Raw genomic sequence first — 26,397 nt, forward strand, 5'->3', positions numbered from 1 at the left:
TTTAATTCAATGACGTAAAGTAGGGAAAGTTCAAGTGCTTCAGTAGCAGTAGGCTTTTCCTAAATAACTTGTAAAGTTGGCATTAGATATAAGGGTACAGATGTATGTATATGATATTGCTAAATTTGAATGGAAAGAAATTAAGACTTCCATATTTTTATACCCTACAACACTTTGTGTTGGGGGTATTATAAATTATGAAACACCTCGAAATATTGATTTCCCACATAGGAAAGTATATATGGATCTTCCTATCTCGCCGAGCTGAGTTGATCTAGCTATGTATGTCCGTCCGTTTGTCCATGTTAATTTGTAATCACTCTACAGGTCGCAATTATGGCCCGATCTTCACGAAATTTAGAATGGAGGTAGGGCTACGGTCAGAATAGAACCCTTTTTCATTTGGAGATGATCGCATAATATTGAAATGGACCAAAAACTGAAAAAAATCCTGATTTTGTAGTTGCTCTACAGGTCGCAATTTTAGACCAATTCAAGAGGGAGTTGGCACGGCGCTAGGGCTTAGGGCTGGGCAGAAGCCTTCCAATTTTGATTTGGTCATCGGGAAATATTTAGTGGGTGAAGTAAACCATAACATTTGTGTTAAATAAAAGTCAAATTTTCCATTAAACCGCAAATATTTTTAATCCCGGCGAAATCACAAATAGATGAACAGGTCTATTCTGACCGTTACGTAGATGCCGATAGCCATTATATCGGATGCATATAGCGAAATATATACAATATCTATATACAAAGGAAGGGGATGTTACCTCGAATGCTTATATCTCAAGAATGGCTGGAACGATTTTGACAAATTTGTCAATCTAGAATGCCCTTTTGGCATAAGAGTATAAAATCTAAAAAAAACCGCATAAAAATGCCAATAATGATGTTAATATAGATTTTGTAGTATTTTCTGACATTTTTTTTTTTTATTTTTTTTTTCATATTTTTTATCGGAAGCGATTTTTTTCATTTTGACTCATAATATTGAAGTGTTTATTTTGTAATATTTTTTCACCTTACAACACAGGTTGGGGTTATTATATTCATATTGTAATTATCGTCCGATCCTCATGAACATTTTCATAGGGGTAGGGTTGGGGTTAGAAGGGCTAGGCCAATTCTTTTTAAATATGTCCGCCATATATTTAGCGTTTGAAATGGACCAACAACTAAAAATGTTCCTGATTTCGCAGCCGTTATCAAGGTCACAAATAGAAAGCGAAGGACACGAAATCTCGCATGAAGTTAGAGTTTAGGACAGCGGGTAGAATGGATCACTACTATTGTGTGAAAAAATACCAACATTACTTACAGGCGATATCAGAAACACACAAATGACGAACTTCTGGCTTTTTTATGCTGATTTCTTAGACGAATATAGCCAAATATCGTAGACAAGCTAAACATATAGATTAGTCTAAATTTTGAGATGGAGAGAGGCCTCTTGCTTTTGGAGATAATTTCAAAATATGAATCAAAAACAGAAAAAAATTCCTGATCACACAATTGAAGCCAATCGACACGCCTGAGAAAAGAGTTAAGGTCAGAGAAGAATTCTAGCATTTTGGATGACAATTGAATTATATTTAGCTTCAAAATGGAAAACAACAAATAACAACATTGCGGAGTGCGCCAATATTGGGCAAATGTCCCTGGTCAAAATGCTAAAGGTAATATCTGGGCAGTGCTTCGTGACATAATTTCAAAAGCGGAATCTTCCAAAATGTATTTGGGCATATGGGGGCTTCTAATATATGACTATGGCCTTTGCGTACTTGTTTTTTTTTATCCAATTATGTGACATTTTTTATTTGAAGTTTATAAAGGCAATCTACCAACTTTTGGTATTTTTAAAATTATTACCTCATTTTTTACGAATATTAGGTGTAGGTTCCCACCCTCTTAAAAAGGGTTAATTTAGGTACATGTGTTGGTAAAACCGCTCTTTTTGGCTCTAAAGTCAATACTTAAGGAGTTATGGCCATAATAAAATATTCAATAATTCAGACTAAAAAAAGTGATCACAAATAATAACTGAAAACGCTGTAAAGTCAATATTTAAGGAGTTATGGCCATTTTAAAATATTGAATTATTCACGCTTAAAAAAGTGATCACAAATAATAACTGAAAACGCTGAAAACTTAATATTTAAAGAGTTATTTCCATTTTAAAAAATTGATTAATTCACACTTTAAAAAGTGATCACAAATAATAGCTTAAAACGCTCTAAAGTCAATATTTAAGGAGTTATGGCCATTTAAGTATAAAATTGCCTATAGAGGTTCTCTTTTTGGTACGGACCCCATACAACGGCCTAACACACTCTATGTTTTTTTTTTTTTTGGTTTGCAGATACGTTTATATAAAATCATTTTTTTACCCAATGGCGGTGGGTATTAAAAGTTCGACCCGGCCGAACTTAATATTTTTTTACTTGTTTTAAATATTCTAGAATTTTAGAACAATTTTTTCCAAGGCTCTCCTATGTTAGAGTGAATCAAAATAATTATTTAACTGATTTTTATATGTTTTTTTATTTATTTTTGAAATTCTAGTTTGCTAACATTTGCGTTGATCAACTCTAGTTTGCCTTGATTTGTTCCACTTTTAAGTATAAATGTACTTCTACTACTCTACTATTATCTTTCCATTTATAACCCCGCTTCATATTCGTCGGATAGCCGATAAAATATTTATTCTTGGTCAAAGAAACTTCCAAAATCGAATATTTCAAAAAATTATTTAATATTTAACATCAATTTTTTCTGGGTGTAAGACTATCCCGCAAAACATTCATAATTTTTACATATTCCTCATTAACGGTTCGGAATATGACCAAATTTTGAGTTTTCTAAGACAGCTAATGTGGCTATTATTTCAGATGAATATGTCCTTTCCGAACTTAACGTTTTACGTTGCCTTGTGTTAATATGTGTATATCCAATATTGCAACCCTACAACGTTTGCAACAAATATTGACCAACCCCATTTCGCGCCATAATTAATTTGACACATTTCATAATTTTAAATTTTCATTATTTTTTTTTTTTATTTTATTTATAATAAATTATTAATTTTATACATAAATATTTTATATATAATACAAATGGGCGTGATTAAAAATAAATTTTTGTTGATTTTACACTTTATGGACTTTAATTTATTTCTCTATTTGAGAGTGTGTGTGTATGCTTCTGTATTTGTGCGTGTAATTCCATCCCCAATGGGATAGATGGCATTATTTAATTTATTATTTGTTTTGTTGTTGTCACTATTTTTAATGTTTGTAATTTTTATTAAATATAGCGTATATTGCGATATGTAAACTCAAAGGATTTACACAACTAAATATACAACAACAACAACAAAAGTTATATAACATACAATTTATTATGTAATTTATTGAGGTTTCTCGTGTAATGCAGCGACTATAAAGAGGGGCGCGAAGGAATGATGGATTATTATAATTTATTTATTTGTTAAAAAAAATTAAAAATTTATGGCATCATCAAAAAGAGCTGCAACTTTCCATTTCTCTTTTTGAAACAAATTAATTAAGTGGCAGTATATGAGCATGCATGAGTGTGTGTGTGTGTTTATACGAAATAAATATAAATGTTCTTGTTGTTCTTGTTTTGTTCGATGACGGCAATACAACAATTAGACATTACATTATGAACTTATTTCTTAATTATATGACAATAAATAGAAATTACAACTTAACTACAACGACATAACTAGACTTTTGTTTTGCGTAACGTAAAAATGGGGGGCTGGGGGAGGAGCTTAAGCTTTAAGTGACTAAAACCAAAGAGAATTGTGACACTCTTTTCTCCTCGATGAGGAGGTTGCGTACATCCCACCCACCATTAATGCTTAGCTTCATTTTCTTCTTTGACCACAATCGGTTTCAATTCCGTGACATCAGCTGGGGTTTCTTCATTTTCGTCCGGTTTCACTTTGACTTCCACTTTTTGTGATTCCTGCTTGGCCACATCTGGCTCATGTTCGTCTTCTTCGATGCCGGCCGATTCTTCACGAATATCAATGTCGGAGCGTGCCTCAGCCTTGTGATTTGGTGGCAAAGGTTGATGTTGTTGCTGTGGCTGTTCGACAGCATTGAGTACGGTCTGTAAGAGGTCAGCTGAGAGAATGCCATCGTGCTGTGATCCTGAACCGGAATTCGAACCAAATTGTACTTGATATGTTTGACTTTGGCCATTACTTCCGGTGGTTCCGCTTTGGGAGCTGCTGAAGTGAATGGATTGGGATTTTTGGGCAGATAGCACATTTAAGCTCTCCAAACCAGGTAGACCATTTGTATTGGTGCCATCTGGCAAGGCTGTAACTTGGGATTTTTGCGAAGCATAACCAATGTGGTCGAGTTCATTATTGCCCGAGGGTGGTGGACCATAGCTGGTGGCTGGACCCGACAAAATTTGTGAGTGTTGTTCGGCAACGGGTATACTCTGGGATATGGAAGTGGAGGCTCCTTGTTGTTGTTGCTGTTGTTGGTAATTGAAAACTCCACCGCCCACCAAATTTGGGCCATGACCGCAATCGTGGAAACGTGGCTGTTCTTGTTGCGACGGCAAAGCCTGGCTATGGACTATTTGATGATTATATTGTGTGGCACTGAAAGCATTTTCATAGGCAGCCTGGGCACTAGATGTGTAGGAAACACCGGCACCGGATCCACTGGCAAATTGTTGTTGAGGTCCCGAGGGCAATGGTGGCAAAAATTGTTGTTGGACTTGGGCTGATGGTGGTCCAGGTGGCAAATATTGTGGTGGTGGGGGAATGCCTTGTGGTTGGGGTGGAGGTGGTACACCGTATTCAATGTGGACATTTTGTTGTTGGAATTGTTGTTGCTGCTGTTCATGATGATGGTGCTGATGATGATGATGTTGGTGGTGTTGGTGTTGTTGATGTTGACCTTGTTGCACAAATACTTGAGCTGGCTGTTGTGCCGGCAATTGTTGTTCAATTATGGCCAAAGGCAATTGCTGTTGTTGTTGCGGTGCTCCATATTCAATGTTCAAATTACCGGGTCCAGTTTGGGGAATTTCATTGGCTGCTGGTGGTATATAGGTGGGTACCTGGATATTTGGTTTTACCCCGAATTGATCCAAATGCTGTACCGTGTTGCCAATTGTTTCGATTAGGCCTTGTGGCACAGGTGGACGGAATGCAACTGGTTTACTTGGTGGAGCACCATGTGGTGGTGGGAAATTGCCAACATTGCCAGATTGTTTGCCATATTGTATACCTAGACCAGCCTCAGCATGATGATGCACAAAAGCAGCGGAGGAGCCGAATTCGCCTTGGGGAGGTGGTGGTGGAGGACCATAATTGCCGCCAGGACCAGATGGTGGTGGTAGGGGAGGGCCATAATTGCCGCCAGGGCCGGAGGGTGGTGGTGGAGGTCCATAGTTGCCACTTGGTGGTGGTGGTGGAGGTCCATAGTTGCCACTTGGTGGTGGTGGTGGAGGTCCATAGTTGCCATTTGGTGGTGGTGGTGGAGGTCCATAGTTACCCTTTGGTGGTGGTGGTCCATAGTTGCCCCTGGGTGGTAGTGGTGGAGGTCCATAGTTGCCACCTGGTCCGGAAATTCCAAAACTGTGTGCCGATGAGCTGGATGAACTGGAGCTGGAGAATTTGGCAGCATGTATGGAACCAGGAGCATAGGAGTCAGCAGGAGGTTTGCTATAGGAATCATCTTCGGTACCGAGAGAGAGCTTGAAATAGAGGAAAATATTGGAAATATTATAAGGTAATTTCGATGCGGGGAAAATTTGAAACAGGTGGCAACGCTGGTATTTTAAAGGTAAAAAAAGGCTTGCAAATATCTCCTTAAAGTGCCAGGTTCAAAATCCCCATTCGATCCTAAAGTACAGCCAAGTTTGATTTCGTTTTAGAATTAGTATTTCTTAATTCTCCGTCTCCTAACTTCAACTTCATTTTACCCTCCCCATAATACTCACCTCTAATGCTTGAGCTTCAAGTTGGGTGATACCATGTTTATTGAAATCTCCAGCTGGACCGGTGGACGGTAAGGCCTGAGGAAGAATCTCCTGGTGAATGTTATTGTCATTGTCGAAGCTACTCGATTGTAGGGCCACTGCAACCAATTGTTCATCGGTCAAATCATCAACGCCTCCAGATCCAGAGATACCCAAAGTCAAAGTCGATGCAGAATCTCCCGCTGCACTTGCACCTACACCGGCGGCAGCAGCAGCATGGGCACTTGCTACAGCACCTGCATTTGAGCTGTACTGAGTCGAAGAGAAGGAGGAAGCTCCGCCGCCACTATGGCCAAAACCTTGAGAGGAAGCTCCACCGCCAAAACCTTGAGAAACTTGACTGTAACCTGATTGAGTATCAATGTGATTATTTTCCACGTAAGCGCCGGCTGGAGCAGGTATGGGTTTCCAACCATCACAGGCCGTATGGAAGGGAGCTTGGGAACCGGCAACGGAGTGGGTATGCCCAGAGGCATCAATTTGGATTTGTACCTGTTGTTGGGCGCCGCCGGCTTGACCATGGTGAGAATGACCGTGACCATTGTGATTGTTACCCAAAATAATGGTGGTCTCCTGGATCTTTTGGAAATTGGGCAATGGTGGTGGTCCATAGTTACCGGGAGGTGGGCCATAAGATTGCTTGGGTGGCTGATTTAGGGGTCCCGATGGTGGTGGTCCATACGAAGTGGCTGGTTGGTGCTGCTGAGGTTTGAACAAAGGTCCTGGCTGCAACAATGGCAAAGCTTGTGGTGGGGGTGGACCATATTGGGGTTTAGGTGGACCATATGCCGAGGCTGGGATATGTTGGATTTTCTGTGGTGGTGGTGGGCCATATTGTGGTTTGGGTGGACCATATTGGGGTTTTGGTGGAGGTGGTGGGCCATACTGCTGCTTGGGTGGTGGACCATATTGTTGGGCCGGTTTATGGGGTGGGCCATAGAATGGCTTGGGTACACCGAAATGTGTTTTAATTTGTTCGTGCAGTGATGAGGAGGAAGATGAAGAGCTGCCACTGCCGCCACCAATGAAATTCAATTTGGGAGGACCATATTTCAGGGCTGGTGGGCCATATTCACGGAAGGGCATTTTTTGAGGCACGCCATATTCACGATGGGGAAAACGTTGAGGTGGTCCATAATTAGGTCCCGGTTGATTTTGTATGCCCTGGGCTGAGTATGCTAACAGCAGGGTTAGCAGAGCCAAATGGTACGTCATCTGGAAAAGAAGAGAAATTTCGAAAATTAAAATTTTGAAAATTTGGATAATTTATTTTATTTTAAATATTTGTTTATATTTCCCCTTAAACTCCCATTTGGTATTCCTTGGTATTGCCAGAATTTTTGCCCTCTTTGCTTTATTCTTCGAAACTGTCACATAACCATAAGCTGCTTGCCATGTTACCTTAACCGAACAATGTCAAGCGAATATGTGAGCCTGATGATGATGGTACAACAGAAAAGTAGCCGGCGGCTTAAAACCCCTGCCATTTCCACCATTATCACTGAGCAGCAATGACTTTACCATCTACTCAGCCTGCAAATAATGGAAGAGTCTGGCATAAACAAATAACCCACATATTTTCCCGTGACACGGAGGGAATGGTGGGCGCACATGAGGTGCCATTGTACCTTTAAAAGCGAAAGGGGTAATGTGACATTGTTGTTGTCCTTCTTCTTCGTATTACAACGAAAGTTTAACATATGATACACCGAACATCATTGTTGTAGTTGATGGTAGCGTTGTCATTATTTGCAACCGTACTACGTGTTCTCAGCGTTATTGTAAAACTGTGGGACCAATATCGGAACTGGGGCTTTTCAGTTTTGTTCTCCAGTATGGCTTTAGCTTGTCACAAGCGTCACTCGCAACATTTTCTGAGTCACAACACACATGTACATATGTACATATTCGGCTGACAATATTGGAAACCGCGCTGTTGTACCCGTACACAGGTAGAAAGCTTCAAGTCATTCGTTCGTTCATTCATTTCATTTCATTACAAGCAAAAACATATGAGAAGCCTCCAAACTGAGTTGTAAACATTTCGTGGGTAGGTAGACATTATGACAGACAGTCAAAATCATATCAAACTCTTTTTTCCTCCGAAAAAGGAAAATATAATGGTGAGGTAGCTGGATGGCTACTGTGGTTAATTGGCTGGTGAAATTGTGGAATACAAAAATTAATTTTCTACTGAAGTAGGCGTAATTTGTTATTATGGGTTCTCAGAAATCCTTAGCCCCTCTTTTAATTAAATTAGCTGTTTTCTGAGGATGTAATCCCTCCCCCCTCCAAAAAAGTCAATAGTTGTCCACTAGTTGTTGTAGATCCCATTAAGCCTTACGACCCAATACTAGGTATTTTAAAGGTCACCAACAAAGTTTTGACATAAGACCCCTATAGCGGCATCCAAGCTGGAAAGTGTCCGCTAATTCGTCAGCGAAAAGTCTACCTTAGGCTCAGAAAAGTCCACCTTAGGCATTTCATTTTAAAATTTACCGAGGACGATATTAGTAAAACTATTGCACAATGGACACACATCCAATTGTTTCGGGTCCAAGAATATTTCACCGTCCCCATATTTAAACCCTAGAAACCACCAGTGACCTCAAAATCAAATTTCAGGATTTCAGATCTATTCCTATATCAAATTTAGTAACATTTGGTACGCAAAACAAAACAATCTAAACCAACAGTGGTCCAAATTTAGTACTTTTTGCACAATTATTGTACGCATTTGCAAAACAAGCAGCAGCCCTACCCTTTCATTTAATTCCCAATTTAGTACAACTAAGTACTTTTCGAAGAATTTTAGTATACATTTTCGAAACCGCCACGAATTTCAATTCCAGACACCAACGGTGATATTTATATCAAACTTCAGCTCTATTCATTCAACCAATATCAAACATAGTACTTTTCGAAAACAAAAATCTCCATATCATAATCCCAGATACTAACAGAGACCCAATACCAAATTTAGTTCCATTCGAACAATTCTACCACATATCTCCAAGACCACCTACCTCCAGTGCAAATACTCATTTATCATATTCACCCAATACCAAATTAAGTACCATTTAGTACTTTTCGCTCATTTATAGTACACATTTTCAAAACAACCATCATATCTCAATACTAGATAACAACAGAGACCTCAATATAAAATTTGAAAATGCCAGCACTATCCCTTTACCCAATACCCAATTTAGTATTATTTAATAATTTTCGTACGATATACACATTACCAAAACCACCTTCAAATCTCAATTCCAGATACCAACAGAGACCTCAAAATCAAATTTCGGCATTCCAGCCCTATAACTTCACCCAATACCAAATTTAGTACTATTTAGTACTTTTCGTACAAATAAAAGACACATTTCCAAACCACCTCTAAATCTCAAACACAGGTACCATCAGTAATCCATATAAATAATTTCAGAATTATTCACATATAGTACCATTTAGTACCGTTTAGTACCGTTCTCACACTTGGTACACATTTCCTAAACCACTTTCATATATCAAACTTTATTTCCAACCTTGATTCTCACACCAAATTTCAGAATTTTTAGCTCTATCCATTGACATAATACCAAATGGTACCATTTTCAAAGTTTAGTACCATTTTGAAATTTCGTTTAGTACCATCTTAGAACTTTTCGTAACCCTAGAGTTCGAATTTCCAAAAACCCTTTGAAACGTCTATCCCGCTCTCCATCAGTGACTCTCATTCTAAATTTCAGAATTTTAACGCATTACCTTTGGCCAATAAAAGTATTTAATTTTTAGTACATTTTAGTACTTTTCGTATCTTTTTAGTACACATTCCCAAATACTCAGTCATTTTACACGCCTACGCACCAAGAATGACCATCGGGCACAGTTTCAAGATTCTAGCTTCAGTGGTTTTGTCTGGGAGTTGATTCTCAGTCAGTCATTCATTCAGTTATTTTACTACCCTTAAATATATAGATTTACCACTCCGGAGGTGGTCATCCAAGCTACATCATTGTAACGGTATCCTCAAATATTGATATTTTGAAGGTCAAGTTCGGCATTGCAACAGATTGAGCTCGAATTTGTTAATTCATGTCCGTGAAAGGTGGATGATTATTTCGGAAACATTTCTTTATCTCTTTAGACAGAAAATGTCCTCTAAAAGTTCATGGTTTCGTAAAGCCTCTATAGAGACTGCTCGTAATATTCTGAATTTTGAACTGTTGAAAATGTCGCACTTTAAGTTTATAATGGGCATCGTCTCTGCTGGAAAAAAAATATCGTTATAGGCCGACTTTTGGTTCGTTCCAGAACTACAAGAATGTATATGTTTGTACTTCGATAACCGATTTTCCCTTTATGAAACCAAAAAAAGTTAAAATGCAGTAAGTTCGGCCGGGCTTAACTTTGAATGCCCCACACCATTTTAAACGAATCTGGACATTTTCAAAAAATAATATACGTCAAAAAATCTGTTAAAATCTTAAAAATTCCGAATACAGCCGTTATATTGGGGTCTATACGACGTGGACCTACAAAGGTGAACAAGCACAGCCAATTTTCTATCATGGGCTGTAGTATCTATTACGAACTTCAAATACCAAATTTGAAACAATTCCGGTGAATTGTGTCGTAAAAATCATCAAATTGTCGAATATTGGGAGGTACCATTATATGGAGGCCATATGAAAACGTGGACCTGCATGGCCCATTTACGAGCTTAACCTGCCTACTGGCAAAATCAACATGTGTGCAAATTTTTAGCCTTCTATCTCAATTCGTTCGAAAGATAGCGTGATTACAACACACAGACAGACAGATAGACTTAGAATTTTACGCTGATCAAAAATGTATATACTTTGTTGGGTCTGACATGAGTATTTTGAGGAGTTACAAACGGAATTATAAAGTTAATATACCCTCCATAGTATTGTGGAGGGTAAAAAAATTGCACAACTGGTAGATTCTTGCAGGTTCGGGAACAGATCAAATATCTTTTGGCCACAATAGAACGTTACCTTCCGATGTTTTGCATTTCGATGATTTTGGCCACATTTTAAAACGGAATGGTGTAAAATTTGGTATTTCGTAATAAATACCCTCACTTCTCCATTATTTCGATAGCCTTTATAAAAGAGTTCTCCTTATATTCGGTATTTTGATGATTGTGGAAAAAATACATATTATACATACATATTATTTTAGATAAGCTTTCGGATATACCTTAAAATACCTTAAAGGTTTAAGTATGAATTCCAAAAAAAAAAAAAATATAGTAACTTCGAAATTGTACATTTTCCGTTTTTATGAGGCAATGCTTGAGTTAATAAGTTTTATTAACGCTTTTCAGTAGTTACAGATCCCCTATGTTCATTATACTTAAAATGTAAATTCTTATGTAACTCCCTATAAAGATGGGCAATCGGCGCAACATACCCGCCATTACTTAGATTAAGTAATTTCAAGCCATTTTTTTATTACACTATGAAAAACCACTGTCCACTATCAGCCGTGTGACATAAACCATAGCACCTCATGCTTCAACACCAGCAGCAACGGCAACAAACAACAGCACAACCCCAACAAGCAGCAGCTGTTTGCTGTATGAAGTAATAACCGCATTTAAGCACATAGACGACAGACGGTATGCTTGAATGAATGGAGAGAAGAAGATGATGGCAGGCTGGGTTGACTGACTGACTGACAGACGGACGGTCGGACTACCTGAATGGCAAAATGACTGAATGGATAGATGGATGGATGGATGTTTGGTTGTTTGGATAGATGGGTGCACGACGTTACTTTAACAACTTTATTAAAATTCAAAATGTGTAACAGCGACAACGTCAAACGCAAACGCATAAGTTGCTGTTGCTGCTGCTACTGCCCGCGTAACATTAGGTGTTTATGTGTATTGGATTGATCCAACGCTGGGTTCGCACAGCACACCTTGCATAAATAGATGTACGGCGAAGAATGACACGCTTTTCTCGGTGGCAGAGTGGGCTCCACTTCTTTTTTTTTGCCAGCTAACACATTTTCCATTTATTTTTCGATCAGTTTGAGGGGAGTTGGGTGGGGTAGAAAGGTGTTGTGTTTATATGTATACTAACGAAATAAGACCTATGAGTGTGTGTGTGTGTTTTTCTGAAAATTTACTGTGTTTATCTATGTGTGTGCGTGTATATTACAAGTAGTATGTAACTAGCCCCTATCTGTTATGTGTTATCTTCGGCATTTTGAGTATCTAGTAAATGTGTGACAATTTACACAGCTGCCATTTAAGGCAATCGAGATGTGGAGAGAGCGAGAGTGGGAGTGGAAGGTAGTGGGGTTAAGCTATTGATGAGTAGGTGGTGGTGGTTGTTCGGTACATAAGGTAAATGTAGGACGCCTAAAGATATGAAATCTTCTGATGAAAAGTTTTCTTTTTTGTACTTTTGTACGTGGTTAGTTAGCATATGAGGGTAGTTGCAAAAGGCCAAATTTTCTTTACGAAGTAAAGTTGAGTCGTTATTAACATAACTAGGTAAATAACATAATGGAGTGACAATGGAGTAGGTTCAGCCCTAATTTCTTCCCCGTTTTTCTGAAGAAGTGGTATTGATATACGAAGTCAATTCAGGATAATCGCAAGTTGGTTTCACACTTTACGAACTTTTTTTATTTAGCAATTTTGTAAAGAAGTAATATCATTGTCAAACTTAGATCGAGATTGGAGATGGATCCGAACACTCCTATTGGTAAATCCCCAAAAAGTCAACATATTAAAAAAAATCCTCAGAGATAGAGAAAGAAATATTCGATTTTCTGCAAACTTTGCAAATCCTTATATTTTTGTCAGTGTCAGGTCAGGTGCAAAAATGGGCAACATCGGTCCAGGGTCAAAAATAATAATAATAACCATTATAAAATGTGTCTTCAAATTTCACTCATGACAATATTTTTGTACTCTCTACCAAATATAGGAGGTATATAAGGAAGCTAAAATTCAGCACAGATCAATTTTTTGTCTGACATTACTCCCGGTACTTCCGATACTATGGGGAAACGTTTTTCAATTGAATTGTCTGAAAATCCACACAAGTAGTTCCTTCTGAGTACTTTACCCCCTGGAAGAGAATTGTCTACATAGGTCCACGGTATCGTATATCCCCGATATAACGGCACCTACCGATATTCGGCATTTTGATTACTTTAGCGACATTTTTGACCGGAATTATTTGAAATTTCGTATTAAATGTTTTGACCTCGTAATCATACATCCCACGAAAGAAAATTGCTCAAAGAGGTCTTCTTCCTCGTTTTTTTGATGATTTTAGCAACATTTTTTTACCGGAATTGATTCAAATGTTGTATTTAAAATTCTTAATGGGTACTTTAGTCTATGACAAACAATTCTGAATGCAGGTCCACGCCTTCGTATAGCCCCCATATTACGATACATCCTGATATTCGGTGTTTTAGTGATTTTAGCGACATTATTCACCTGAATTGTTTCAATTTTCGTATTTGAAGCTTATAATGGGAACTACGAGGTACTTTCCTTCCTTTTCGAGGTACTTTCCAACGGATTTTTTTGGAAATTGCTCAAGTTTCTTCAAAATGGTTGAGGGTATTAAAAGTTCGGCCGAACTCAACTGTTCTTGTACTTGTTATAGTTAATATTTAACAAGACATGCTGCGAAGATGGAATATATCGGCCTACTCTTTGAAGTACCTTCCCCACAATGATTAAAAATTTTGAATAACCAGAACGATCATAAAATACGACTTGAGCTACCAACTCTTTTAAAATTTCACATATTGCAGTAATTCTACTTAAGCAAGTTCTGGTAAGAAGGTGGAATATATCGGACTATTCCTTCTTATACTTCTCTCCAAACGGGTCAACATTTGGAATAACCCAAACTCTCACAAAAATGCGAAATATGCCTCCGATTATCTTCATAACTCACCCATTCAAATATATTTATTAACAAAAGACTTGGTGTGAACATGGGATATATCGGTCCAACCCTTTTTGGTACCTTCCTCACAGCGGGCCAACACTTTGAATAGCCATTAAGCTCATAAAACTCGAAATGAGTATTCGCTTCCTTTCAAACTCGCCACACCCCAATATTTCTATCAACACAAGAACTGTTACGAAGATGGTAGATATCAGAACACTCTTTCTGATATCTCCCCCACAATGGGTCGACATTTTGAAAAAAAAACATCATAAAATTCGACTTGAGCATCCAACTCTCTTAAAATTTCAAACATTTCACAATTTTCTACTAATACAATATCTGGTGGGAAGAAGGAATATATAAGACCACTCCTCCTCGCACCTCCTCCCCCACAATAACCCAAACTCCTATAAAATGCAAAATATGCTTCCGATTATCTTCAAATTTCACAGATCACAATATTTTTACTAACACAAAATTTGTTGCAAAGATGAGATAGCGGTCCTTCCGTTACCTCCCCCAAATATCTTAAAATTGCACACATTCGGGTGGGGGAAAGGCACCAGAGAAAGTGGACAAAAAATCTCTTTCTCCGATTTCCATCGAACTTTGGTCAAATTATTACCCTGTACCAAGTTTGCATCAAATTGAGTCGAACATGGCTGGATCGAACCTAAAATCATTTTGTTTGATGGCGCATTTTGCTCGCATTTATACTCGCTAAGCTGAGGGTATAAAAATGCTATAAGGTCGTTTAGAGTAGTTGAGAAAATGTTCCATTGGACTTTACCTTAATGGCAAATCGGCTATTTTCAATATCCCTAAAATTTAGCCATTGAAGAGATACCATTCACATAATTTAGGACTCTTATGTGAGAAGTACCATTAGAATATGGTAGTGTAAAAAAATTCGGACCACCTTCCGTCTGTGAGCACTTCATGATTATTACATTTTTGATAAAATCTACTTTAGATTTTTTTCAAAGTTTGATGGAACTATTCCTATCGTTGCATGGGAAACAAACACCCTTAAATTTCACAAAAAATTCGTAGGAAATTTAATACAGAGATATGGACATGAGTGTTTGGAAATCGATTTCTCTAAAACATGTGTTTCAATCGTTATTTCGAGAATTCATCCTTGGCCAAATCAGATGATTTAGCATATTTCTATTAAAATTGGTCCATAAAATATTATTAACTGAATTTTTACACCCTCGTATTGACATCTTATTTCTCTCCTCTTTGCCTGAGGTTAAAATTGTTGTGGTTAAACCAACAAATTTCTTGTTGATTAACTTTTTCTTTGGCATTCCACAATTACGACTTTAACCTTGCACGAAGGTTTCAAGCCTTTTCTTTTCGCGGAAACATTCCTTGTATCTTTGTCATATGTTCATATCTTGTTTTTAAGTTTAAAATATCATTCCAATTAGAGGTACATATATAAATCGACAGAACTGAAAGCATATACATATATACCTCTTTACAAATGAGTGTATCGTACATTGTAAATATTTCAATTGCCGCACATGGGAGTGTATAAATTAGGCTGTATAGGAATGTTCATAAGTAGGTTATAAATATTGTTTTATAAAACTAAAACTAAAAATTTTTAAGAACATTAAAATATACTTTTAATATTTTTTCAATGTTTACAAATTTTACCAAATTGCTTAAATTTTAATATAACTACAAAAAATTTCCCAAAGAAGTATAAATTTTTTTATATTTTTTTTTTTTTAATATTTGGAAATTCTGTTTATTTATTTTTTGCAAATTTCTTAGCTTTTAATATGCCTAGAAAAAATGTTTTACAGAAAGTATATGCCGAATTGTTTCTGTTACAAAATTAAGTAATTTATAATAGTTTCTATGTGTTTTTACTTTCCTATAACACCTAATATACATGAAGAGCACATAAGTGTGTATATATGAAGGCATGTATATTCTGTACACCATCCTGTGTGCAGACGTTTACACTTCGTTTCTGTTAATTTTCTAAACTAATTAATTATGTTTAATTAGTTACTAATTTAGCATATGTAACATTTCAATTTGATTTTTCGTTTCAAAGCATTTAACATTTCGCCCCGAAAAGGTCATGGCTGTTTCATACATTTTATATTCTACGAATGTGTAGTACATACACACACACCCATATTTAAATATATGGAACATATATTCTTTAAAAGTATGCTAAGATGGGATACCAAGTATTTGTAAGAAAAAAAGGATGCGCGATAGACCCATATACAGGGTGAGATAAAAAACTGCAACAAAGTCAAAAGCCATAACTTTTACATTTTTTCTTAAATTTTATTGAATGAAACCAAAAAATGTCGGAAATAGCATCAAGTTTTAAAATAAGTTCGGATTTGTTTGAATTGGTAACCTTTTTCACGAATTATGGCCAATAGAATCGTCACACGCTGCCATAATGTTGCTCTGCGGTATTTGGGCCCATTCCCGGCGTAGCGCTTACTTGAGCAGATATACACTTTGGTATTTTATAGTGCCAACCTTGATTTCCAAAATACTCCAGACCCAATAGTCCAACGGATTGGTATCCGGAGATTTTGGTGGCCATTGTGCGCTGGAAATAAAGCGAGGAACCTCATTTTGTAACCATTCTTGGGTGGAGCGTGCTGAGTGCGATGGTTCTGAGTCCCGTTGAAATGTCCAAGGTCTGTGGCCAAAATGTTTGCGTGCCCAAGGCTTTAATACACCCTCCAGAATATTTTCGTGATAATATTCGCCATTTATTCTGATGCCAAGGTCGATTAATACGAGCGAAGAGCGACCATCGGCAGTTTAGGCGGCCCACACCATGACCATGGCCGACGCTTGAGTTCTGGTGGCCAACAGAAGGTGCACATTTTCAGCTGACCTCTTTGGTAAGTAAACACGATCGTTTTGTTTGTTTACAAACTCCTGGACAACGAACGTTTTCTCATCGGAGAAAACCAAATTCGGCAGTTCACCACTTTCAGCCAAGCGAAGGAACTCTATAGCTCGTTTGAGTCTATTGTCTTTCTTTTGCGGTGTAAGTTCTTGCACTTTTTGGAATTTCAATGGCTTAACCCCGAGCTCATTTTTCAATATTTGCCAAACGGGATGTTGCGGTATGTTCAGCTCACGAGCCATTTTTCGGTCACTGCGACGCGGGTTTCGATCAAGTCGCTTCTTTAGTTTTCGAACTATTTCTGCATATGTTGCTGTTTTCTTCCGTCCACTTCCTTGACATCGGGCTACGCTACCAGTATCACGGTAACGAGCGATGGTACGAGAAACAAGGGTTTTTTTTTTCAAATTTATATGCTAGAGTGCTCCAACGAAAGTCACTTGTGGGTTTCCAGCCAAATATAAATATATCACACTATCACGCTTGAATTCCATCACGAATTGTTTTTTTCTTGAAATTGACGAGTGGCTTAAAAATGAAGTTGGTTGCAGTTTTTTCATCTCACCCTGTAGATGGACTTCAAAATGAAAGATTTCGAAGATCTTTTGGTGTAAAAGGTAAACAATTTCTCGAAGTTAAATGATATATAAATCCTTGAAAGTCTGACAAATTACTATGACGAATGAAGTTTCGATAATTTTTATAATTTTTTATTTATTTATTTTATTTTAATTTTTTTGTCAAATTGAACAAATTGTGCATTTTGAGTGCTGAAAAGGCTTTCCATGAACTTTTGAACGAATTTAGAGTTCTAAGGTGGACTTTTCTGTGGCGAGTTATTGGACACTTGCTACACTTACCGGAATATTAGTTGAAAATTGGGGACGATTTTTGAAATAATCTTTTTACCCAAGCCATACTTTGAAGATATTAATCTATATCGAATAAATATCCCCATTAATTAATTTTTTATTGATGTATCGATTAATATTTCCTTCATGCACCCACTTTATTACACTCCGATTGTAAATTTCATTATTAGGCAATTATAGACATGCCAATGGCATCCGATAAGGAAATTAAACTTATTGCTAAATTAGCAGTTTCTGTTTGCAAAGCAGAGAGAAAATAATTTCCCATTGAATTATGTAAACATTCTACAGCAAATATTGCACACAAACAATGGGAAGGTCTAGACATTGTTGTACACCAAATATATACAAGTACATATTTCAAGGAGAAACCTCAATATAATTTTAATGATTAATGTTAAATAAAATAATTTAATAAAATGTTAAGTGAAAATAATTCACACCTTAAAGCATCTTGAATTAACACACATTACCTACATTTGTCGGTATTGTTTGTACCTTATTATCTTAATGAATTTCACCCACCTATTTGACCTATATTTAGTTCCGCCTACATTTATTTTATTTACGCTTTGTTTCGTTTGTTTCTCTCTCTTTATTTTTAATTTTAATTATGCTGTCGCTATTGCAGCATTGTGCATTGTTACATCTGTCGTATTAAATAACTGACATCCAATTTATCTTGAACTTATATGCCAAGCACGAACGTCCGCCCCCAATATCCACATAGTATATGTATATATAGATATGCGTAGTAGTAGTCGTAGTATTTTGTACAAATCAATAAAATATAAGCAATTACATTACATTAAACACTACTTGCGAAGCAATAAAAACACTTTAGTAATTGTGTGAAAGGGTTATGAAATTGAAGTTATTTGAAATTGCGATATTGACATTTTTGCATTAAAAATTCAAATATTTTTGTGTAGACTCTAAACATCGATTTTAAATTTTTATAAATATTAATGATGATTTTAACTGCCATTTGGAGTTTGAGACAAACAGGAGACAATATTACGTTATGGTGCGGTCTAAATTATTTTGAAGTTTTCAGTTATAATTTTTACTGAATCAGCAGAAATTTGTCATTTTGGGTTCTCATTGGGTACAATGTCTCCTATTTTTCTTTTATAAGCCCAGTAATTGTTATCACCCTTATAAAACGGTATCGCCTGATTTTTTGGTATTCCAAAGTTTTCTGTCCCTATTTGCAACTGAGTCAACTGATATTTCTGTATATACCCAGTATTTGCTATAGTCCCAAGTTTATTTGATATCTGAATTGAACCTGAAATTTCGGTATTAGCTATGTTTTCTAATGGTATATTCACTCTCCATCAGATTAGGTAATTAATTTGGAACCTATGTAGAACGCTTTGTAATATTTGCATGAGACTTCAAGAAATATGTGTTCTTGAACAGAATAGTAGATATAGATACATCTTTCTGTCAGTCTGGATGTTGATCTCTATATATAAAAGAGTAGCGGAATAACTGGCTGACTGACTAACCGAGAATCAACGCCAAGCGAATTGGCAAGAGGGTCTTTCCTAGTGCATAGGCTAGTGATAAAACTGGGAATTTTGAAATTCGTACTAAAAAATTGGAAAAGCATTAAAATATGTTAAAAATTTAGTACTTTCTATGAGACAATGATATGATTTGATAATCGATATGAGTTATAATTCTGCAATTTGAAATGAAAGTCACATGGAGAGCAGGAAAGATCTTCCAAAGGGTTTTGGAAATTCGACTTACAATGTTACGAAAAGTTCAAAAATGGCACTCAACTTTTATAATGGTACCATTTGGTATTATGTGAACGAAGAGAGCTAAAATCTTGAAATGGTCTTAGAATCAAGGTATATAAAGGTGGTTTTGGAAATATGGACTAAGTGCGCGAACTATACATAATGGTACTAAATTTGGTACGAATGGAAACTGGAAATTTGGTTTTGCGGCCCCTGTTGGTGGTAGGTTTATAATTAAGAAGTATTTTTGGTAGTGCTTGAAATTCAAAATATGGTGTTATGGTGGCCGTTCATGTGTAGCCTGGACATACAGGGGTTGTTTCGGACATGTGTAGTACTAGGTGGTACTAAATTTGATATTGGGTGAAAGGATAGAGACAAAATTCTGTTCTGTCTGTTTATAATAATATTACTGATGGTTTGGAAATGCGTGATATATTTGTACGAAAACTACTAAATGGTACTAATTTTGGACATGGGATCGTGAAATTTGATATTGAGGTATCTGTTGGTATCTGAGATTAAGATATGGAGGTATATTTGAAAATGTGTACTATAAATGTTCGAAAAGTACTAAATTGTACTAAATCTGGAATGAGGTGAATTTGATGAGCTGAACCCCGAAATGCTACTAAATTTGGTATTGAGTGAAGAGATAGAGCTGAAATCCCGCAATTTGATGTTGAGGTATCTATTGGTATCTGGTGTTGAATTCTGGCAGTGGTTTTGCAAAAGCCCCCTATAATTGTTCGAAAAGTACTAAATGGTACTATATTTGGTATGGGTGTCTTCACCCATAATATGGGTGTCTTCACCCAATTGAGCAGAAAGCTTGAAATCCGATATTGATGGCAATGTCGGTGTCTGTTAAGATAAGATATGGGAATGCTTTTAGAAATGTGTACTTTTATTGTTCGAAATTTACTAAAGATACTAAATTTGGTTCAATTTTGTTGTTCAGGATGGAGAGACGTAGATTGTGTTGGATATGCGTACTAAATGTTACTAACTTTGGTATTGGATGAAGGAATAGAGCTTAGATATTGAGGTCACTGATGGTTTCTAGGGTTTAGAGATGTTATTTGGTATAATTAGTTATAATTTAGCATTTCAGCTTCTAAGAGGACGAATAATTTGGCATAGACCCCATAAAGCAGTAACTCCTAATACTCGGTATTCTGAAGGTCTCTGCTCCAATTTTCAACAGAGTTAAAGTTGGCTTCTTTAATAAAAAATTAAGGCCTTGAAATTTTAAAATATCTATATTTTATGTGTTTTGAAGTTTCTAATTACATTTTCAGAATTGGAGATCTATAGAACTATTTCAACATGAACAACGGGCCACTAAAATATCTTCAGCATTTGATATATAGGGCTATTTCAATATGATGTGTTCCTGTCCTTCTGAGTTCTTGATATGTTCCACTAGGGGGTTTAACTTCCAAAATATACCTTGGAAGTGTTATTAATATTTTGGTGGTCCTCTATACAACTTTTAACTAAATTGTCTCATAACCAGAACCAACTCTTATTAGTTCTCATAGTTTTGTGTCTTCGTCATCGATTTGAAAACAGTAATAGTAATTAGATAAGGCTCCATGTACTCGTACTTGCTAGTGATATGACCTACAATATATCAAATATCCTGGACATACAATCGGTATCTTCAATTATATGGAGGCTATACTAAAAGTTACAAATTTGTATAACTCACTGAAAAGTTAAAAATACCGAAAACAAAGGGGCTAGACCTTAACTTGGCCCATTGACACTTTGGCCCATTTTTCTTTACCATTCATCCAATGCCAAACGACAGGCGGAAGTAGTTAAATCGACTTAGAATTTTATGCTGATCAAGAATTTACATAACTATGTTCTGGAGACTGAAGTCTCTAACTCATTTGGAAAAAAATTGTTCACATTTTGAAAAATTCCTCCAATCGGAGCTAACTCACGATTTCACAAATTTAGGAGCGTTATGATTTCTGTAGTGTTTCAGTAGATTTTTTTTTTAATTTTGTCAATTGAAGTTTCCATTCCTTGGCTATCAGAATATTTATTTAATTCATACAATAACGTTCATATCACGAAAATTTATATTAAGTAAACTTATTCAATAACCCTATATCTTCGAAAATTTCATACCACTCAATATCATAACGGAAACAAACAAACCATTTCAAATGCCAACATTTTGGCAGATTTTTTATTTTTTTTTTTTTTGTTTTGTTTTTTGAATAAAACAAATCACGATTTAGTTAATGCAACCAATATTTAATTAATGCCATCCTCAAAAAAAGTGTGTGCTTCAACGGCAACCCACAAAGCTGAGAGGTCCAAGTAACACAACAACATTAATATTCAAATCTAACATTTACTATTTTTTTTATTTTATTTTTTCAATTTCTTTAGCGGTTACCCAGAGTGCCACTGACTGAATTAATGTGCAAATGCCTGTCTTAGTGTTTCACTGTTGGGTTACGAGTGAATGAACTATTTGTATACAACCTATTGATGATGCAGACTATGTTTTGTTTTTAATAACAATGGCTAATGATATTAAGAAATAAAATTGTGGGAGTTTGTTTTTTGGTTCATCTTATGCAGGTAAGCAGTATTGTGTTTATGCGCAGCTGTTTTTTTTTTTGTTTTTTTTTTTCAAACAAACTAATTGTTATTATATTTTTGTAAGCAAATAATGTGTTTGACATTTGCACGGTATAATTGTAAAGAGGGAGGTGTGATGAAATTGTAAATCAAATGTCTTAAATTGGAATAAACAATTAGATACCGTTTCGTCGGATGGGGATTAAAGCGGAAAATTTCGCTTCCAATGTCGGATGAGGAATTTGAATGATTGTAACACGTTTACGATTATATGGGGTAGTTGGTGTGGTTTAAGACGAAAGTGAAGATTTATTTTTAGAATCTACTTAACCCTTATATATATCCTCCACATGCGAAGTATGAGGAGTATATTAAGTTTGGCATTCCGTTTGTAACTCCTCGAAATATACATTTAAGACCCAATAACTTACATATATTTTTGATCCATATATTGTAATCACGCTAGAGTCGAAATTAATTTAGATAGAGGCTGAACTTTTGTACAGATCAGATCTTTGTCTGCAGGCAGGACGTCGGTCCAAGGTATCGTATAGTCCCCATACAACAGTACCCCCTGAGATTCGGTATTTTGACGATTTTAGCGACATTTTACCGGAATTCTTTCTTTGGTTCTTGGTCCTTTGGTCCTTGAAAAAATCTTTTTAAAAAATACACATTTTTGGCTTTAGAAGTCCTTGAAAAAATTAAAAATTACACGTTTCTGACTTTAAAAACATTTTTAAAAAAATCCACATTTCTGGCTTTAAAAATATTTTTAGAAAATTCAGGTTTCTGGCTTTAAAAATATTTTTAAAAAATCGACGTTTCTGGCTCTAGAAATATTTAAAAAAAAAAATCACGTTTCTGGCTTTAAAAATATTTTTTAAAAATCTACGATTCTGGCTCTGGAAATATTAAAAAAAATCACGTTTAAAAAATATTTTTAAAAAAATCCACGTTTCTGGCTTTAAAAACATTTTTAAAAAATCAACATTTCTCGCTTTGAAAACATTTTTAAAAAATCTAAATTTCTGGCTCTTATTTTTTTTAAAATAATTTTTTAAAAATTCACATTTCTGGCTCCAGAAATATTTTTAAAAAATTCACGTTGCTAGCTTTAAAAATATTTTTAGAAAAAATCCACGTTTCTGGCTTTAAAAGCATTTTTAAAAAATCAACATTTCTGGCTTTATGACATTTTTAAAAAATCACGTTTCTGGCTTTAAAAACATTTTTAAAAAATCCACATTTCTGGCTTTTAAAATATTTTTAAAAAATTCACATTTCTGGCTCTAGAAATATTTTTAAAAAATTCACGTTTCTGGCTTTAAAAATATTTTTAGAAAAAATCGACGTTTCTGGCTTTAAAAATATTCTTTAAAAAATTCATTTTTCTAGCCTTAAAAACATTTTTGAAAAATTCGTATTTCTGCCTTTAAATATATTTTTAAAAAATCCGCATTTCTGGCTTTAAATATATTTTTAGAAAAATCAAAATTTCTGGCTTTAAAAAATCTACATTTCTAGCTTTAAAAATATTTTAAAATCCATGTTTCTGGCCTTAAAACATTTTTGAAAAATCCGTATTTCTGGTTTTAAAAATATTTTTAAAAAATCCACATTTCTGGCTTTGATGGTCCTTGATAAAATATTTTAAATATTTTCAAGTTCCTAATGGATACTACAGCCTGTGACAAAAAATTGAGTATGCAGGTCATCGTCTTCGTATAGCCCCCATATAAAGAGACTTCTGTATATTCGGTATTTTGATGATTTTATAAACATTATTCACCGGAATTGTCCATGTATGTGTGGAAAAATGTCTATGTAGGTCCACAGTAACGAACTTGAGGAGTTTTAAAAAGTCTTACGTTTTGTATTAACAACTCATGGAATTAATATTGCATCCTTTCCTGAACTGAGAGAGCTGTGTTTTGCTAGTGGACACGAACACTTTATGCCGTCTATACTCATTACTTCATAAGGTGGTGTGTAAATATTGCCTTGTAATGACTTTTTATGCTAATTTTTGGAAATTTTTGCTATAATGACAATTTCTTAATTTATATATTTTTTTATTTCGAATTCTAAGTCCCCCAAAAATTACCTCTCCAACCTTTACCAAACTTCCGCTCCACCCCCTCCTCACAATTTAATTGCTTTTTTCCAAATGCATATTTTCAAAACCTCCATTTGTAGGTTCCATTTTCATACAATGTAATAAACAGCATTGTGGCAATGTCTACACTTCATTTTCTTTTTTTTTTTCATGTTTTGCAAATAATTTCAAATCGTTTCTGTGGATTTTGCAAAATCCACCTCCACACCACCTCCACCCTCACCCCAAAAGTGAACTAGACTTATGACTCTAAACTAGCTGCAATTGTAGGCTACTTTTTTTCCATGGTGTCTGTATTACAATTGGCGCGACTTTGTGATATTTGGTCTTAATGCCACTCATGTTGTTGCAACAGATGGAGATGGTGATGATGAGGATGGTAACGATGGTCATGATGAAGTTGATGAATTTTGAGACGTTGATGGGTGAAAGTTTGGCTTGACTTGCTCTTGACGAATTTTGGTTTTTTTTATGCTTAGGTGTAGTGTTTTTAATTTTCGGAGATCATAGGGGCCATAGTTATTACTGTTCGTTTTTTTTTTTTCTTTTAGTTTTTCTAAAGATGAATAATAATTTTCAAGCTTACATTTCAATTGAGTGTGTACCACGTAGTTTTAGTTTTCATTTTATTGCCAAGCAACCTCCGACTGGAATGCTGTCTGTCTTGTGCACTGTGCTGTTTTTTGTACGAAGCAATTTTATTTGATAAATTATTGTGTAACTTTGTAGTGGCGAGTGTAGTTTAAGCAAAGTAATAAAATAAAAATCGTTTAAAAAGTGTAAATATTTGTATGTCTGAATATACGATACTGATATGTATAGAAATTATAGTTTTGAAATGTAAACGTGGGTGGAGATGGCGGAGGAAGGAGAGTACTGTTAAGCCTATATACGAGAAATGATTGCTATGTGTTTTAAGATGTTTTTTAAGGTTGGTTGGGCAAAAGTCTAGCCCAACAGAAAACACATTAATTAAATTAGCTGCATTCTTAAAAGGCAAGATGCTGGTCACCGCTTAGCTGTTCGTGGCAGAATTCTTAGCCTTTCAGAATACGGCTTTACGACAGAGTGCCCCCTTCATGTCATCTCTGTAAAATTTCCATATAAATGCGAAGGTTTATCTGCAAAATAATTTGGTTCTCAATGACTTTTTTCTATAAAAAAATCTAATGCGGTAATGACAATTGCATACCCTTGTAAAAAACTAGAAAGTGTATACTAGTTTGTCAGCTAAAAGTATATCTAAAAATAGAACAGTGTGGCTTGTTTGTTCGGGATACCGTAGTATTTTGTTGTTGCAAAATGGTCAGGCTTATCCCTTTATTGTTGTTTTTATAAAAACAACTTTTGTTTATGAGTGGAGAACGATGGTAATGTTTACCAGGGGTAAAGGCAGGGAATACCTAGGTTTCGGAAAGAGCCACCAATCCTCATCATAAACAAAAGTTGTTTTTATAAAAACAACAATAAAGGGATAAGCCTGACCATTTTGCAACAACAATATATCTAAAAATTTTAGATTCGTTCCAATAGTTCATGTTGGGCCTTTTAAACTATTTAAATTGATCAATGTTTTCAGTTTGAACAAAATTTTGAATCAAAACTTCATACACCGTACTAAATTTTCAGAATTTCAAGGTTTTATATATTATTTAAGTTTTTTCCTTTTTGAAGAGAATAAAATGGAAATGTTTAACTTTTACCCCAAAAAGTCTTCAAACTTTTTTATTTTGAAATTTTCCGAGGAGAATATGAGTAAAACATTCCACAATGGACCCACATCCAATTTTTCGGTCCAAAACTATTTCAATGTCTCCATATGTAAATCCTAGAAACCAATTTGACCTCAATGTAACATTTCAGCTCTATACCTTCATCCAATACGAAATTTAGTAACATATAATACGCATATTCCAACTATCTTAATTTCTCCATACCAAGATACCAAGAGTGATTTCAATTTAACAATATTTAGTACTTTTCTTAGAATTATAGTTTATTTTCCAAAAACCCTTCCATATTTAAAACACAGATACCAAAAGAGACTTTTACATCAAATTTCGGAATTCAGCCCTATCCCTGCATATCAAAAACAATCTATACCTCTCCACCTACACACTAACAGCGATCCAACATTAGTACTATTTAA

General features: G+C 35.5%; 1 protein-coding gene across 1 annotated transcript in view; it reads right to left on the minus strand.

Annotated features, from left to right (window-relative positions):
* Positions 1–3,054: 3,054 nt before the first annotated feature.
* Positions 3,055–26,397, minus strand: part of LOC101894171 (trithorax group protein osa) — a 59,459-nt gene continuing 36,116 nt past the window's right edge. The window contains exons 2-3 of the mRNA XM_059121450.1: positions 5,995–7,248; positions 3,055–5,748 (exon numbers count right to left, since the gene is read on the minus strand). Coding sequence (XP_058977433.1) covers positions 3,880–5,748; positions 5,995–7,248 — 3,123 coding nt within the window. The 3' untranslated portion in view covers positions 3,055–3,879. The remainder of the gene's footprint in view (positions 5,749–5,994; positions 7,249–26,397) is intronic.

This window comes from Musca domestica, unplaced genomic scaffold (assembly GCF_030504385.1).
Source record: "Musca domestica strain aabys unplaced genomic scaffold, Musca_domestica.polishedcontigs.V.1.1 2, whole genome shotgun sequence".
Taxonomy (NCBI): Eukaryota; Metazoa; Arthropoda; class Insecta; order Diptera; family Muscidae; genus Musca; species Musca domestica.